General features: G+C 35.8%; 1 protein-coding gene across 2 annotated transcripts; it reads right to left on the bottom strand.

Moving 5' to 3' along the window:
* Window positions 1-399: 399 nt before the first annotated feature.
* Window positions 400-8,883, bottom strand: LOC133305768 (putative elongation factor TypA-like SVR3, chloroplastic). Of its 2 annotated transcripts, none has more exons than XM_061506007.1 (14): window positions 8,568-8,883; window positions 8,331-8,438; window positions 7,057-7,260; window positions 6,272-6,448; window positions 5,783-5,935; window positions 5,328-5,417; window positions 4,011-4,145; window positions 3,818-3,934; window positions 3,470-3,621; window positions 3,318-3,402; window positions 2,513-2,607; window positions 2,110-2,275; window positions 1,748-1,943; window positions 400-908 (listed from the first exon to the last, which is right to left on the bottom strand). In XM_061506007.1, exons 1-14 carry the CDS (start codon window positions 8,793-8,795, stop codon window positions 775-777), a joined length of 2,040 nt encoding a protein of 679 aa, XP_061361991.1. In that variant the 5' UTR covers window positions 8,796-8,883; the 3' UTR covers window positions 400-774. The 2 variants fall into 2 exon arrangements, with proteins under 2 accessions (XP_061361991.1, XP_061361990.1); XM_061506006.1 differs by having other exon boundaries at window positions 8,331-8,440; window positions 8,564-8,882.
* Window positions 8,884-15,989: the final 7,106 nt, after the last annotated feature.

The following is a 15,989-nucleotide window of genomic DNA, read 5'->3' as shown; positions in this document are numbered from 1 at the left end:
TCTTTTAATTGTTCAAAATGATACATGTGTAAATAACCAGTTCTCAGTTCTATTGCAGATGATGTCAGCCAACATTCCAAAGCCAAAGTGTGGCACTCATTTTTATTTTTTTTTAAATATTCCAATCGATTCATTGCTTCGCAACTAATCTGATTCGCGGCGGGTTCAGGATTAAGGCTTTAAACCCCTCCCAAAAGTGGTACTGGGAAGATTTGAACACATGCTCTCACCCCCACCTGCTTAGCTCTCATGCATCAACTGAGCTACCACCATTTGGTAGTGTGACCCTCATTTTTAAAACCCGTAATTGGAAAGGAAAAAAAAAAAACTGTTAACAATTCTGTGAGGGCAGCATAATAATACATGAAGGTTGATAAGGTAATTAAAAATCAAAGACAGCATTATAAATCTCCCTGGAAATTTAACCCAAGGCATTCGTGTAGTATTGCTATTCACCAACCAATCACCTTATCACGAACAATTCATGTTTTGATGTCCCTTAATGCTAATGTATAGTCACTTTACAAAACAAGTGAACAAAATTCAGTGTAACTTTGGCTCTGTAAATTAACTGTGAGCAATAGCTACAATGAATACGGCTCTAAGTCAACTCCTATATTATTCTGCAGTTTTGGAAATAGTATATGCAACATTACATCAAAAGCTGGTGATTTTCCTCTTCATCACTTTGGCAGCAACAGCATTAATGAGTTATGCAGTTTCAGCAGTGATACCTCAAAAAACATCTGCAAGTTACTGCTTCACAGTGGAAGTCTACCTTTTTTTGTTTGTGGCTTTTGGATTCTTGCACATTCGGATACTTTGGGGGGTGACCTCTACCAGTTCATCTTCTTGGATGTATTCGATGCAGTCATCCAGACTATAATCCAACGGTGTATCGAGAATCACTGCATAAGGGAGTAAGGTAAATAAATTTTTTCTCAATTATTAGCTTACTACCGTTATAGAGAAGTGAATGTGAAGTTGCACATTGTTAATAAATAATGGACTTGTAAAACATAAAACCAGGTTTCAGGCTTATATAATGTTGTCAACCTAGGATTCATAACTAATCTTTGTCTGAAAAGCTAATTCAACAGTTTTGTATAATCCTGTAACAGTAATTATGTATTGGTGACCTTCAAAGTTTAAACGCATTACCAAGTACAAGTGTCTTAGACTTAAAGATGATAAAATAATAATTTGCAAGAATTATAAAAGAAAGAAATAGTAATGCAAAAAAGAATTGAAAAAAAAAAACGAACACATTCTTTGAGGCTTTGTTGCTCCCATAGTCACATCAGAATTCTTGGTAGGGTCTTTTCTAAAAGCAGCTTTAGAATAGTATCAAGCAAAATAGCTTTAGATAAACCAATGATTACTGAAGTGGCATTATTCCTCCCATTGTATAAAAAATAAAATACTAAAATTAAAATTAATTCGAAGTGTAAGTTATTTGAAGTCAGCTTAACATTAAGGAACTAGAAATTGCACCAAAGCACCATACTTGAATTTGTGTATTTCATATAAGATAACACTGTAAGAGGGCAAGCCATGAGTAATGGTAAAGCTACTCTTTTGTTACTGGAAGATCACATATTCGAATACGCAAAACAGTCTCTTTGCAAATATTCAACAATAACGCTGCATATAAGAATTGTCCTCAGACCACTTTTGCTAGTTGGGATTTAATGGGAAGTGATTTTATACAAGATAACATTGTAATTGCACTGGAGATGTTTCTCACCTGTTTGTTCTTTGTTGGAACGTACATTCGTTGCAGCTTTTTTCTTGCAAACATTCAAAGCCAAGTCCCCAGGTCGCTGATGGATGCCAACAATTTGACCTTTGTAAACTTCCACTCCAGGAGCAATAAACATTTGTCCTCTCTCCTGTGAACTAGCGATTGCATAAGAAGTGCTTGCTCCTTCCTCAAAAGCAACCTGTTACACCATTACTGTATCATTAATGAATGAAGGAAACATTGGCATTGGCATTCTGGAATAATGAGCTATCAATAATTAGAAGTGTTGGATATCAAAGCTAGGTCCTCATTAGTATAATAATAGGATTTTAAATTTGCACTGTGAATAGCAAGGCAGACATTACCAGTGATCCTAGATCTCGAGTACTAATGTCACCAGCCCAAGGCCCGTAGCTATCAAAAACAGTGTTGAGAATAGCTGTCCCTCTGGAAGCAGTTAAAATTGCATTCCGTAATCCAAGAAGGCCACGAGTTGGGATCTTATATTTGAGTAGCGTTGTTCCCTCCGATCTAACAGAGAAATAAAGGTAGAAATTATCAGACCAAATGCTATAATAATCTAGATTAGATTTCATTGATATAATGATATATAAAATCAATAGATTAGATTTCTATAAAATACAAGCACATGAATTACAAACAATGGATCTGTGAAAACCTATGTCACACAAATACAAAAACCTATCAATGCTCTGTTGCCATAATGGTATATCACAATTAAAATTGAAAAGAAAGCAATTTACGCACCCAGCTCCTTGCATATCAAACATTAGCCCTCGTCTTTTGCCAAGAAGCTCAACAACAGCGCCCATGTGCTCTTCAGGTACCTCCACAGTTGCAATCTGCAACCATTCCACTGATTAACATATCTAACAACTGATGAAGGAACTTAAACAGTTTAGGAAAAAAAGCTGGGTACCTCCTAATTAAGAACTTTCAAACAGCACAAAGCTTTGACTAACAGTTCCAATATTTAGTAGAAACAAAAACAAAAAACAAATCCAGTATTCGATTGTAATACCTACATCTAAGTTCAAGCCACACAGTCATGTATGGGAAAAGATGAATAGGGACTTCTTAAATAACATCATCTTAATTTATTTGTATAACCAATAATGTTGACTATCCAAGCAAAAGTTAATTACAAGCTAATTTTTTTAGGAAAGTAATAAAAAAAATGTGAAAGTAAAAGGCCACCACAAATTTCTAGGATCCTTCATATGCTTTTAATAACACCAAACCATGGGACTTTGATTCATTTAGTCACACAATAGATTAGAATAGGAATATTTATAGTTTCAGATGGATCTTCATGCAAGACAGTGTAAAAAGCAAAACAACTAATCATGAGAATTAAGCAATTCGCCCCCCCCCCCCCCCCCTCTCTCTCTCTCTCTCTCTCTCTCTCTCTCTCTCTCTCATAAGTGTGGAAGTTCTACTGCTACAGGAAAATAACTAGATTTCCACATCTATCACTGATATCACCAGATTCACCACCATTTTTTTTATTTTGTTCTTTTAAATAGAAATAAAAATTTGATTGAGAAGTTACCTCAAAAGGTTCCAACAATTTGTCATTCACTGTCTTGTTGATAACTTTGGGAGGCCCAACCATGAATTCATATCCTTCTCTTCGCCTGCAGATGCAACATTATTCAAAGAACTTGAAGAATGGTCAGTGAGAAATAGAATATTCATACTTACATATTTTCTATGAGTATGGTGATATGCAAAGTTCCACGCCCACTGACAATGAATGTATCTGCTGTTTCACCATCTTCAACTTTCATAGCTAGATTTCGTTCAAGTTCACGAGATAGCCTATCCCTTAAATTCCTACTAGTAACATACTTTCCCTGGAAAGTTACAAACGAATTTTAGCTGGTCTGTTAGCTAGATGTGAAAGCAGAACTTGCAATATTATCAAGAAAGTTGAACCTAACAGCCATTATTTTGCCTATCAGACAGCACCGGACATCCACATAGCGTACTAAAGATACAAATAGAGAACTTTCTTTAATGGCCATAAAATATCAATCTATATACACATACCTCACGGCCGACAAAAGGTGCAGTGTTAATGGAGAAAGACATTTTCACTGTTGGTTCTTCCACCTTGATGGAAGGTAGCGGCTTCCCATTTACTTTATCAGCAATTGTCTCCCCAATCTGAGTAAAGAATTGACATGATTAATAAGGTTACTCTAATATAAGATCATGCATATCCAAAACCATCAGTTTATACCTGAATATCAGTAATTCCACATACTGCACATATATCACCAGCCTCCACACTTTCTGCGGGGACCCTATTAAATTTGTCATACACGTAAAGCTCGCCAATTCTTCCATACCTACATGAATCTTCAGAAGTACATATCTGGAAAAAAAATCAACCTTTAAATGGTAGGCAGACTAAAATCCCCTATTTCCTACAATGGACTTCCAAACAAAATGGTTATGCAAAATTGAAATTAAGATCTCAACAATCTGTACTCTACCCACCTCTACCAAAAATTTTAAAAATGAAAAAAAAATATATACATACAGGAATAGTGAGTCCAAGACTAAAAATGTAGTTGCTTTTAAGTTAATGGACATCACTTATTATGCACAAATATTCATCACCGAACAAGGCTGGTGTTGTCGCCACTTGACCCGCTGGTCACAAGTTCGAATCATGTAATCAATGTCTTGCAAATGCAAGGTAAACCGTGCAGAGTTGGATCTTTATAGCACCAGGTCGCCCTTTTTTTAAATTCATCAACGGGTAAAATAATCACAAGGTAACTAGAAAGGTAAAGTGTAGCACGGATGAATTTACAAATTGAAGAAAAAAACTGCTGAATAAGGAGTAGTTAAGGGCATTAATTATTGGCCTATTGTTAGATCGAGCTTTTACCAATAGGCCAAAAGGTATAGTTGTTAGTCAAAGCGCAACTCTTTATACTTACCTTTACCAGCCCAAGCACCATGGTTCGATCCAACTCCAACCCACACAAGGTTGGCTTCACCCACAATTCCCCCCCCCCCCCCCAACACCTGTCGCAAATCAAACTCATTATCTCAACTCTGATATCAAGTATTAGATCGAGCGCATACCATTTCGCCAAAAGCTATTGCAGTTAGTCATAGCGCGATTCTTTCTACTTACTCTTACCAGCTCAAGTGCCATGGTTCAATTTAACTCCGACTCACACCTAACCTTGCCAAGCAAGATGTTGGCTTCACCAACACATGTTAGTCGTAATTGCTATATTAGGCAGTAAGGCTTGTAACTAGGCAGTTAGGCCTTAAGGGGAGATGTTTAGCCTGATGTATAAAAGGGATACTCTGACTATAGAAGGTAGCTTTTGGATAATTCATTGTTTGGCTGAAGCATTGGTCAGTGTACGGGAGAATTCCCTTGTAAGAGAGAAATCTCGGGTGTTCTTTCCTAATAAACATCATTCTTTCATACCCTTTCCTCTTATATTTTCCTATCACCCTTACCCCATTACTATTCATTCACCTTTCAAGAATCCAGAGCCATAACAAAAACTAAAGCAAACAGAATACTCACCTTGACATCCAGGCCTTTTTCTAAAAATCCAGCCTGCAAGCGCCCAATTGCAATGCGCCCTTTATGTTCATCGTACTCAATATTCGTAACCTAGTTGATAGAATGAGCATATGGTAAGAAAATAGATTATACCTTCTATATACATGTTTATGAATCTGCTTAACATAAATTTGGTCACTATCACGTTTGCAAAGTGGATCCTACAAACTTCATGAATGGTCATGTCTGTATAAGGAAATAGTATCATCCAAGTTAAGTTGAAATTAGACAGCATTGCCATGCTTATTTTCTCACAACAGAATATAATGGTCGAGATCTTCATTTGCTTCATTTATTTTTGTTTCCCCTGATGTGGTAAATTAGTAGGAACAGAAGTATGCTAACCATTATAAAAAAAAAGTGATAGAACAATTAAATAAAAAAGACCAAGAAGCAATATAATAAACAACTCCTACAAGCATTTGAAGTGCGCCATCTTTGTCAATACGTGGTCCAGGGATGCATCTGATGATGGATTCAAACAATGGCCCAAGGTCTTCAGCCAGATTTTCAGGAGTCAACCCTGCTTGCCCTTTTATACCACTTGCATATATTACTTGAAAGTCACACTGCAAGAAGAAAAAATATTACGAAGTTAAGATGCTTACAGAATATTTTCTTTCATAATACTGAAATAATTATAATCTGTCGCACACAAATGATATGTTTGAATTTATCAGCAGACAGCATTCAAAACCTAAAAGATTTTATAACTTCCCCACAGACCATTGAGAACAAAGAAACCACGGTTGACTATTGACTAGTGGCAAACTTCCAAGTTCCAACCCAATTTGTAAACCACACAGAAAACTACGATTCACTATTGACAAGTGACAAACTTCCAAGTTCTAAACCAGTTTGTAAACCACACAGAAAACTACAACTATTCAAGTTCACTGGCATACCTGTTCATCTGTTGCATTTAGTTCAATGAAGAGTTCAAAAGTAGAATTGACAACAAATTCAGGGCGAGCAGTAGGCCTATCTATCTTATTCACAACCACAACAACTGCATGGCCAAACTCTAAAGCCTTCTTTAAGACAAATCTTGTCTGTGGCATTGGCCCTTCAACAGAATCTACCTACAAAAACAAACTCGATAAATCCTATATATTACAAGAAGCCACATTTCAGTGAAGAATGCCAAGCAATTATATAATAGAGAAAGCATAACACATTTTCTAGTAGAGGAAAGCAAAACTATCTTTCTTATTGACAACATACCCACAAAGAATAAGGATATATTTGTACAGACAGAATAGTTGAGAAATATCAAAATTCCTTGTATCCAGAAATTCCAAACCAATATTGATAATATGTTAGGTGTCAAAATATTGAAGGACTGAAGGAGGGCATAAAATTTTAAATTCAAGAAGTTAGATGAGATTCTTCTCAAATGCAGCAGTTTCTTGAAAGCCTGTATGTTCATGCACTTGAAAGCAATTTGTATAAGAGACTTGTGTTGTGGAAGTGTAGAACCCAATAACTACCACTCCTGCCCCCTCCCTTTCAAAAAAACCCAAAAGAATATGGTGAACTGCAGGCAAATTGCATAAGTAAAAACCATATTTTTCTTTGCTAAGAAATGTAACAAGCAGCTTGGAGTTACTAATTGTTAATATCAATCATCATGGTCAATTGTGAAAAAAGATGCATGATCCTCAAGTAAATTAGAAAAGAGTAGGTATACCACTAGAAGGATTCCTTCCACCATATTTAAGATGCGCTCCACTTCACCCCCAAAATCAGAGTGACCAGGAGTATCTATTATATTAATCTTTGTGTCTTTATAGGATACAGATGTATTTTTACTTAGGATTGTGATTCCTCTTTCACGCTCCAAATCATTTGAGTCCATTATCCTTTCCTGTACAAATTGATTATCACGGAATACCTGCAAAAAAGTCAACAGATACATATCATCAACAATCATCATCTACCCTTGCTCTTTTCAACAACAACACATCAACTGACCTTGTTATGGAAACTTTGGTTAAACTTTTCAACAGATATTAAGTTTCTAACAAAACAATTTGTCCTTCACATTCTCCACAATGATATAGAAATCAGTTTCTAAATTCTTCGCTTCAACTAAAATTTAAGCAATGCATCACCAAAAAGCACCCCAACTAGTTTGGGATAAACGTGACGTTGATGTATCAGCCAAAACAAAAAAAAGACAAGGCTGGCACAGTGTTAAAGTTGTTCCTTTGTGACTGAAAACTGAAAAGTCACAGATTCAAATTCAGAAAATAGATTCTCTGCAATTATGCAAAGATAAGGTTGCATACAAGGATTGCCCTTACCCCACCCTCGCTAGAATCTAAAGGGGAGTGCTCTCTTTTTTTTTTTACGTATCAGCAAAAAGCATCATTGAAACCCTTTTCATTACTATCTAGATACCATGTTCAGTGTTTGTGTAACATAAAGATATATGGAGAACTATGCCTGAAAATATTTTAATCAAAATCGATATAATTGTCACCAAATGCATTAAAGATGATAATAATCTGACATAGACTATTTAAGTGGTTGAATTTTTCCGGCCACCACTCATATCTTTTGTAAAGAACCTTGGAATACACCACTCCAAAAGGTAGCTCAAAGGGTGGGAGCCCTCTCACACAAGAGCTCATTGAATTTGAAGAGTGGACAATGAAACAGGCCCAGCCTACCTGTGCTAAGAAACGCCACAAGAGAAAGTGGGGAGCGGGCGAGGCTCTGATACCATGTAAAAGGCTCTGATACCATGTAAAGAACCTTGGGATACACCACCCCCAAAAGCTAGCTCAAAGAGTGGGAGTGCCCAATGACTTATAAAGGCCACGTTAGTTGCACATACAACCAATGTGGGACTATATATCTCAACATCTTTTATCTTTGTCTTGATGTCATTGACACCACCACTAAATTGCAAGAAATGATCAAACGAGAAAGAGGGGAAATTCAAATTCCAAGTACTACCTTTGTTTGTTTCAACATGGCATCAACAAGAGTTGTTTTCCCATGATCAACGTGAGCAACAATCGCAATGTTTCTTACATCTCCTCTTCTCATCAATTGCCTCTTCTTCTCTACGATGCAAAAAAATAAAAATTCAATCTTGAAAAGCCCAATGGTACAGAAACATTAAAACTAGACACCCCAAATAAAAACACACTAGAGAAAAGTGAGCAAAACACAGAAATGTGAATCACCAGCTTTGGGTTCTGTGGCTTCAGATACAGAACATTTGATGGGGCCATAAGTAGTGCTCTTTGAAGCAAATTGCAGGCGTGGTTTAGCGGCGGTTGAAGAAGAAGAAGAAGAAGAAGAAGAAGAAGATAAGGGAAGGCCAAACAATTGGTTAGATAAGAAGAGTGGTGAAGAGGTTTTAGGAAGTGTGGTGGAGAATAAAGAACCGTTAACAGTGAGTGCCATCTTCTCCATAACTCCCCTCACTCACTCTCTATAGCAGATAGAGAGAAAATTAAAGAGAAGAGAGAGTGAGGGATTTGGGAAACTAATTATGAGGCTCGGAAGCTCCGAAACTAAGGAAATACTAAATTTTTAGTGGCAGAGGAATGGATACTGATGCTGTGGGGAATAGCCAATTAGGCTTCACTCTCGTTACTTCTATGGCCTCTTTGACTCCACATCATCACCCTAACAATTTTAGTGAAAGTTGATATATAACATGTCTGATTATGAATCATCATTTGGGTTGATTGACCAAATGATTATACAAAAAGAAAAATTAATTTAAAAAATATTTTACGGGAATAAATTCTTAATTTCTTAGTGCTTTTGTAATATATATACTTGATTCGTTGATAATAATATAACTCATTTAATTGCATTTATTTCAACTAATTTCATTTATTTTAAATATTTCTTTATTTTTAATGTGAAATAAGTCTGTGTGTTTTTTATTATGTGAGCAAGTATGTACTCCAAAAAGTACTAAAATTTAATTCACCAAGGAATAATCTTGCACGTATGGAGACATTATTTTGTGTAAAATATCATTAGACATTACAAGTTACAATTTAGTACCATAGTCAAATTAATGGTAAGATTCTCTTCTTTTTATACAATGGTAGTATTGAAATTCGATCCTATAACCTTATGGAAATTACTCAAATCTCTTATCTCTGGACCAATTCTAATGGCTTGATTCTCTTTTAATATGATGAAGGTGGTGTTTCAGTCAATTAGCATATATTGCACCGTAATGATGATAGTTAAAGCCAAGAGGAAAAGGAGAATTATGAAGAAAAAATAAAGGGAGCGTTTGTATTATAATGCATCCTATTTACATAGTCAATTATGCTATGTAAATATAAATTAATTTTTTTCTATTATTAAATTTGACTTAAAAAATTATCAAAGTACGAAAAATTATTTTTATTTATATTTATGTTATGAAATTTAAATATTTAATTGGTTATATGACTTATTATGGACTGTTATATTTATTAAATATAAATTATATTATATATATTAAAAATATTATTTAATACCAAAACGTGTCTCAACGTGTCGAAATATGCTATTTTTTAAAATTAACGTGTCGGCGTGTTGTGTCATATCCGTGTCCCATGTCACTATCCGTGAATCATAAACCTTATCCTTGAAAGTGGGTGACCAGCCGCCCCGGCAAGATTTGTCATAACAACAGTATTATAAGATAACAGCAGTATTATAAGCAGGGGTGTTAACGGGCCGAGCCGAGCCGAGCTTTGATCTTAACGGGCCAAGCCTGTATTTAAACGTGTCCGACTGGCCTTAGCCTGTTACCTGTTACGAATATAATATTGGCATGTGGCCTGATTTATTTACAAAAAATAAAAACATGTGTGAAGCTTGTCTTAGCCTGTTAGCATGTTAAAGAATAAAAATAAGAGAACAGAATTCCACAAAAAATCAATTTCCAGATAGAAACCTTAGCTTCCAATTTGCAGCAATAATTTACAAAGTCTACAATAAATAAATAAAATTAAAGTGAGAGAAGGTAGATAACAGGTTATATTATCTTAGCCCATTATAAAAAAAGTGCCAACAAAAATAAAAATAAAATAAATAAAATAAAAAATAAATTGACACAAACGAGCAGTGCACAGTGGAACGAATAAGTTTTTGTGGGTTTGTTTGTGTGAAAGAGGATGAAGGATAATATATAACAGCACTAGTAATTCCATAAATATACATAAATTCAATATATATCCAAATAGCATAATATAGAACAAAATCATTCAAAAAGTCTGTTAGGTGTAATAATATGTAAATATGTGATTGAATTAACTTATTTTGTATTTCAAAAAAATAATCAGAAGCTTCCTGCGAGAACTAATTTTTTTTTTTTCAAGAGAATAATCTTTACTAAACATGAATTAAATATTATTGTGCTAGCATTTATGTGCCTAAATCTGATTTTGAAAAAAGAGTGTTGTGATTTCTTTCGGGTGAACTTTGGTTTAATACTACTATAAAATTAAAGGTCTAAACTGGATGCACTGGGTTCAGATTTCACATAACCCGGCCCAACAATATCACGAGTGAGGACCAAATTTTTTATGCCAGTCTTGACCTGGTTATGAAATCAAAGCAGAAATTCAATGGGCCCTGTGTTTGAGTTGGCCTACTTTTATTAAAAAACAAAACAAAAATCCACCATTCTCCGATGGTGTAATCTTTTTTCTGTTGTTGCTTCTAAACATGCTTGGGCTTGAGTGTGATGAGATAAAAGGCCCAATTTGAGGACCATGTAACAAATTTTTTTTTATGCTATGCTTGTAAACTAATGACTCTTCCATAAAATTTACATGGGTAGTTGTATTGAATTGTTGCACTTGCAAATGCAGCAATCAAGATGATAGCTACTTTACAGGCTTACAACGGACCTGATTCATGAGGATAACAGAGATGACATTCAAATATGGGTTTTATGAGTATAATGTTGTAGGATATAAGAAAATTTTTCTACCCTCACAATAAAAAAGAGAGAGAAAGTGGAATGATGAAAGAGAAAAAAAAAACATGTGAACCCCACCTCTTAATTGTGTGTGTAGGAAAGTTTTATTGTGTTATGTAACATGATACTAATAAAACCCTTCAAATATTTAATTTTTTTCGTACACTTCTTTTTAAACATTTGTGTCCAGACAGAGATTGGTTATGTGACTTATGTCACTGCAAAAAAACGGAGAATTAATGATTGTGTGCTCCAATGTTAGCTCCGCTTACATACAATTAAGTGATTACTCATTTTTTTTAAAATATTTTGTAAATGGGAAATGTGTGTGTCCATTTAAAAGACACAACTTTATATCCTTTTAAAAGAGAGATAGATATTTGTGTTGTTAGTAGCTGTAGAAGTATTACTATTGTTTAGTTGTTTTTTGGGTTGTTAAGCCCTTTCTTTCACAAAAAAAGAGAGAGATAGATATAAAAAGATATGGGTCCCACTGAAAAAAAGTGTAAGTCTCACCTCTTTGTATATCTCTCTCTCTTGAAAGGACTTAAGTTTGTGTCCTTTAAAAGGATACACACTTTTTTCTTTGTAAATTCATAAGAAAGAAAGTTCAAAGAAACGAGTGATAGCAGTTTTAAATTGAGTCCTTCCTCTGAGGTTAATTGTCACTACTCAGATTGAATCGTGCTGCCTAGAGTCCATTGGCATTTTGGGATTTTTGTGTGTGGATAAATGATAAAGATGAGATCAAATTCAAAATAGGTTGTTGCCAGTTGTAGCTGAGTCATCAGTTACAAGGATATGATGAGGCTATTGGATTATGCGTTGAGTCATTTGATGAAGCTGTAATTAATGAGGCTGTTATGATATTATTATACCCTGTGTCATGTAATGAAACTGTAATTATTGTGGCTGTTATGATAGGATTATGATTGTTTGTATTTCAAATTCAAATTGTAGATAAGTCCTCTATTTTTACGTCTTTATAGGAAATTCCTTTGTACAGTGAAAACGGAACATAGCAAATACCATTTCTATTAATAAACCACAGGTATTTTCTATTGGAGGAAATCATGTTCGAACAGGAAATTTTCACATCATGAGACTAGCTCTCTTAAAGGAATTTTTTTACATTAACAAGGACTTGAACCCAGAATTTTTCTTAAACGAAATCAATTAAGCCTGAAAATTTTGCCATTTCTTTGTAGATTTATTATTAGTAAGGAAAAAATTGTTCCTAATTGAAATAAAGATTTGAAGTTGCAAGCTTTGTTGAATTGATGATATGTGCCTGAAATTTGAAGTTGCAAGCTTTATGGAATTGATGACATATATGTAGATCACATTAATCAATTAAGCCTCACAACTTAGCTGGCATGACAGGTTTTATAGAAAATGTGAGTACCTAATATGCATTCAGCATATAAGGAAATCTAAGCCAAAAAGAGAAAGAATATTGATTAATCTTAAGCAAAAAGGGCAAATATATTACTGTTGATCTGTTAAAATATCAATCAGAGATTGCATATTGATTTTGTGTTGATTTCGTAGGAAAAACAGACAAATTGGAGCGAAAAAGGAAAAGGCTAAACTGAAGGCCACGCTAAGAGCGTGGGAATAACGCTCACAGCGTGAAGGAAGCTTTTCAGACAAAGGCATCCACGCTACTAGCGTGGGACTCACGCTAGTAACGCCAGAAACCAAATTCAGGCAGAAGCTACCATGCTACTAGCGTGGAATTGACGCTAGTAGCGCCAGACTCTCAAACAACCCACGCTTGCAGCGTGGCAACCACGCTAGTTGCGTGGAGCTCCAGGATTATAAAGAAAAACTCCCACGCTCACAACGTGGTAACCACGCTAGTAACGTGGGAGGTACAGACAATCAACATCAAATCCTTTTGATATCAAAGACAGATCACACTGAGATGCGAAAAAGATTAGATCAAGATTCTCCACAAGGTCAAAGACTCTATAAATAGAGACTCAGACCTCAAGAGAACATAACTTTTGCACAGGAGAAATTGCGAGCAACAGGAATCGAAGCAAGCTTTTGGTGACTGAAGATTCAAGATTTCTTCTTCCATTCTTTCCGGTTATTATTTAGTTTTATGAATTCTTTTGAATATTTTGTATTCTCAGACATGAATATGTCTGGCTAGTTTTATTGTGGTAAGGGTCACAACCCTTGATGTGAACCCCTTGTATTTTAGTTAAGTTTATAGTTAAATATTTCAATTGAATTTATTTTATTCTGTTCTTCATCCATAATTCTTTTAGAATTGGCCACTCTATTAGGATTGCGAGGGTTAGGGTTTTCAATAGGAATATTGGGATTCTAGTTCCTGACAAAGGGTAAAATAACAGTTCATGTATGCACTAGGGATAGGCTACATGAACTGCAAACGTGGAAAATTCACTGGGTTAAAGGATTAACTTGAAAAAGGATTTCTAAGGGATTAGGATTCTAATAGGGTTAATAAAGTTAAGATCACTAAGGGATTAGGGTTTAACTACTTAATTAATAGATGGTGAATTGTTTGATCAATTGGGTAATTAAATATAAACATTAATCAATATTACAAGGTAGGGATCAAAAAGGTGTTGGAGTCCTTTACTGCAATAGCTTTTTATATATTTCTCTTAACTCTCAACTTTTTACTTTAAGTTTTCAAACGTCTCTTTGAATTGTTCACGAAATATTGAATAGTTCACAATTGTCACAACACAATTACTTCAAAAAAAACCAACTTTTGTTCATCCAATAAGAAAGGGATAGTTAAAATTAAATCTGGTGCCTCAATCCTCGTGGGACGATATTCTTACTCACTTTTTATTACTTGGTACGATCGGTGCTCTTGCCGATTTTACGCAACAAGTTTTTGGCGCCATTGCCGGGGATTGACTACGCCTAATTTATTTTTAACTTTTGAATTTATTTATTGGATATTATTTTGTTACTGACCTTTTTGCTGTAGTTTATGCGAGATAAAGTAGATCGAGACTCTTTACAGTTTGATCCAGAAATCGAGAAAACTGCAAAGGAGAATCGGAAACGAACCAAGCAGAGAAAGCAAGAAGGATCCTCAAGCTCCAAGCCACACAAAACACCAGTGATGGCTGCTAATAATGAAGATCCACCTCCTCCTCCACCTCCTCCAGCGGTGTTGATGGAGTCAATTCTGGCTCCTATGTTCACAAGGCCGAACTTCAGTGTTGTCCGGCCACAGATAGATGCCAATAATTTTGACATCAACCCGTCTCTGATTAATTTGGTGGAGAAGAACCCTTTCAGTGGAGAGGATTACGAAGATCCTCACGACTTCATGGACAGATTTCTGAGAATCTGTGACACCACGAAGCATCATGGAGTGTCTGATGATGCAATCAGACTCGGGTTGTTTTCTTTTGCTGTGACCGGAAAAACCCTCAGATTGCTAACTCAACAAGCTCCCAACAGTATCCGAACATGGGATGATTTAGCAGCTAAGTTCTTTGCTGAGCATTTTTCTCGGGAAAAGTACAATAAGTTGGTGAACGAAATCACCAACTTCATTCAGCAACCAAGAGAGATACTTTGTGCATCCTGGACGAGATTCCAGGAGTTGATCAGAAAATGCCCTCAATATGACTTCTCAGATGAGAAGAAGGTCAGAGTCTTCTATAATGGGATGACACCGGATACCAGGATGGTTGTCAACAGTGCAGCCGGTGGAACCATCGGAAAGAAGACAACAGAGGAAACCCTGGAACTCATTGATTATCTGGCACAGAACGATAATGCGTCGACTGCAGTTCAACCAGTTCAGCCAGCTTAACCCAAGAAGGGAATTTTACAACTGGGGAACACTGACGTCTCATTAGCTGAGCAAAAGGTGATTTCTCAGCAGTTGGCCAGTTTGAATGCCAAGCTCGACAAAATGCAACTCTCAACATCCAAAGTTGATGTATTTGATTGTGAATATTGCAAGGAGACGCATGACACTAATGAGTGAACTGCACTCAATAGAGCTGAACCATTCCAGGTCAATGGAATTTGGTATGACCCAAGGCCACCACAAAATAACCAAGTTTACCAAAGGAATCAGAATGGCGGCCAAGGGAACAACTTTCAAAGGAGGAATCAAGGAAGCGGCTTGGATTATAAATCCAACAACTATCTGCAACCTCCTCCCCTGCCACAAAAAGAGCCATCAAAATTGGAGAAGGCGATGATACAACTGTCCAAAACCACTAATGATCACATTAATGAGACAAGAGCCTACCACAAGAACCAGGATGCTTCCATCCGAAACTTGGAGAGTCAAATAGGCCAGTTGTCTAGGCAGTTGGCTGAAAGGTCTCAAGGACAGTTCCCAAGTGATACAATTATGAATCCAAAGGAGGACTGCAAGTCCATTGTGACTAGGAGTGGAATTGTGATCACTCCTCAAGAAAAGCCAAACTCGGTTCCGAATAAGAAAGTTAATGAGCCAACAACTGAGTTGGAGCATGAGAAAGAAGTACAAGCACCTGTCAGTGAGCAAGAAGAAGCAAAGGAGAAAGTTGTTGAAGCTCCAAAGCAACCGATGGATTTTTCTCGCTTTGAGAAACCTCCATATCCTATGAAGCTCAAACAGCAAGCACAGAAGCAACAGTAAGCCAGGTTTTTAGATATGTTTAAAAAATTGC

The sequence above is a fragment of the Gastrolobium bilobum genome, unplaced genomic scaffold (genome assembly GCF_033153095.1).
Source record: "Gastrolobium bilobum isolate Gb01-03AN ecotype WA unplaced genomic scaffold, APGP_CSIRO_Gbil_v1 utg3836, whole genome shotgun sequence".
In the NCBI taxonomy this organism is placed as follows: domain Eukaryota; kingdom Viridiplantae; phylum Streptophyta; class Magnoliopsida; order Fabales; family Fabaceae; genus Gastrolobium; species Gastrolobium bilobum.
The sequence above is the reverse complement of the archived record's forward strand: the minus strand, read 5'-3'. Positions and strand labels throughout refer to the sequence as shown.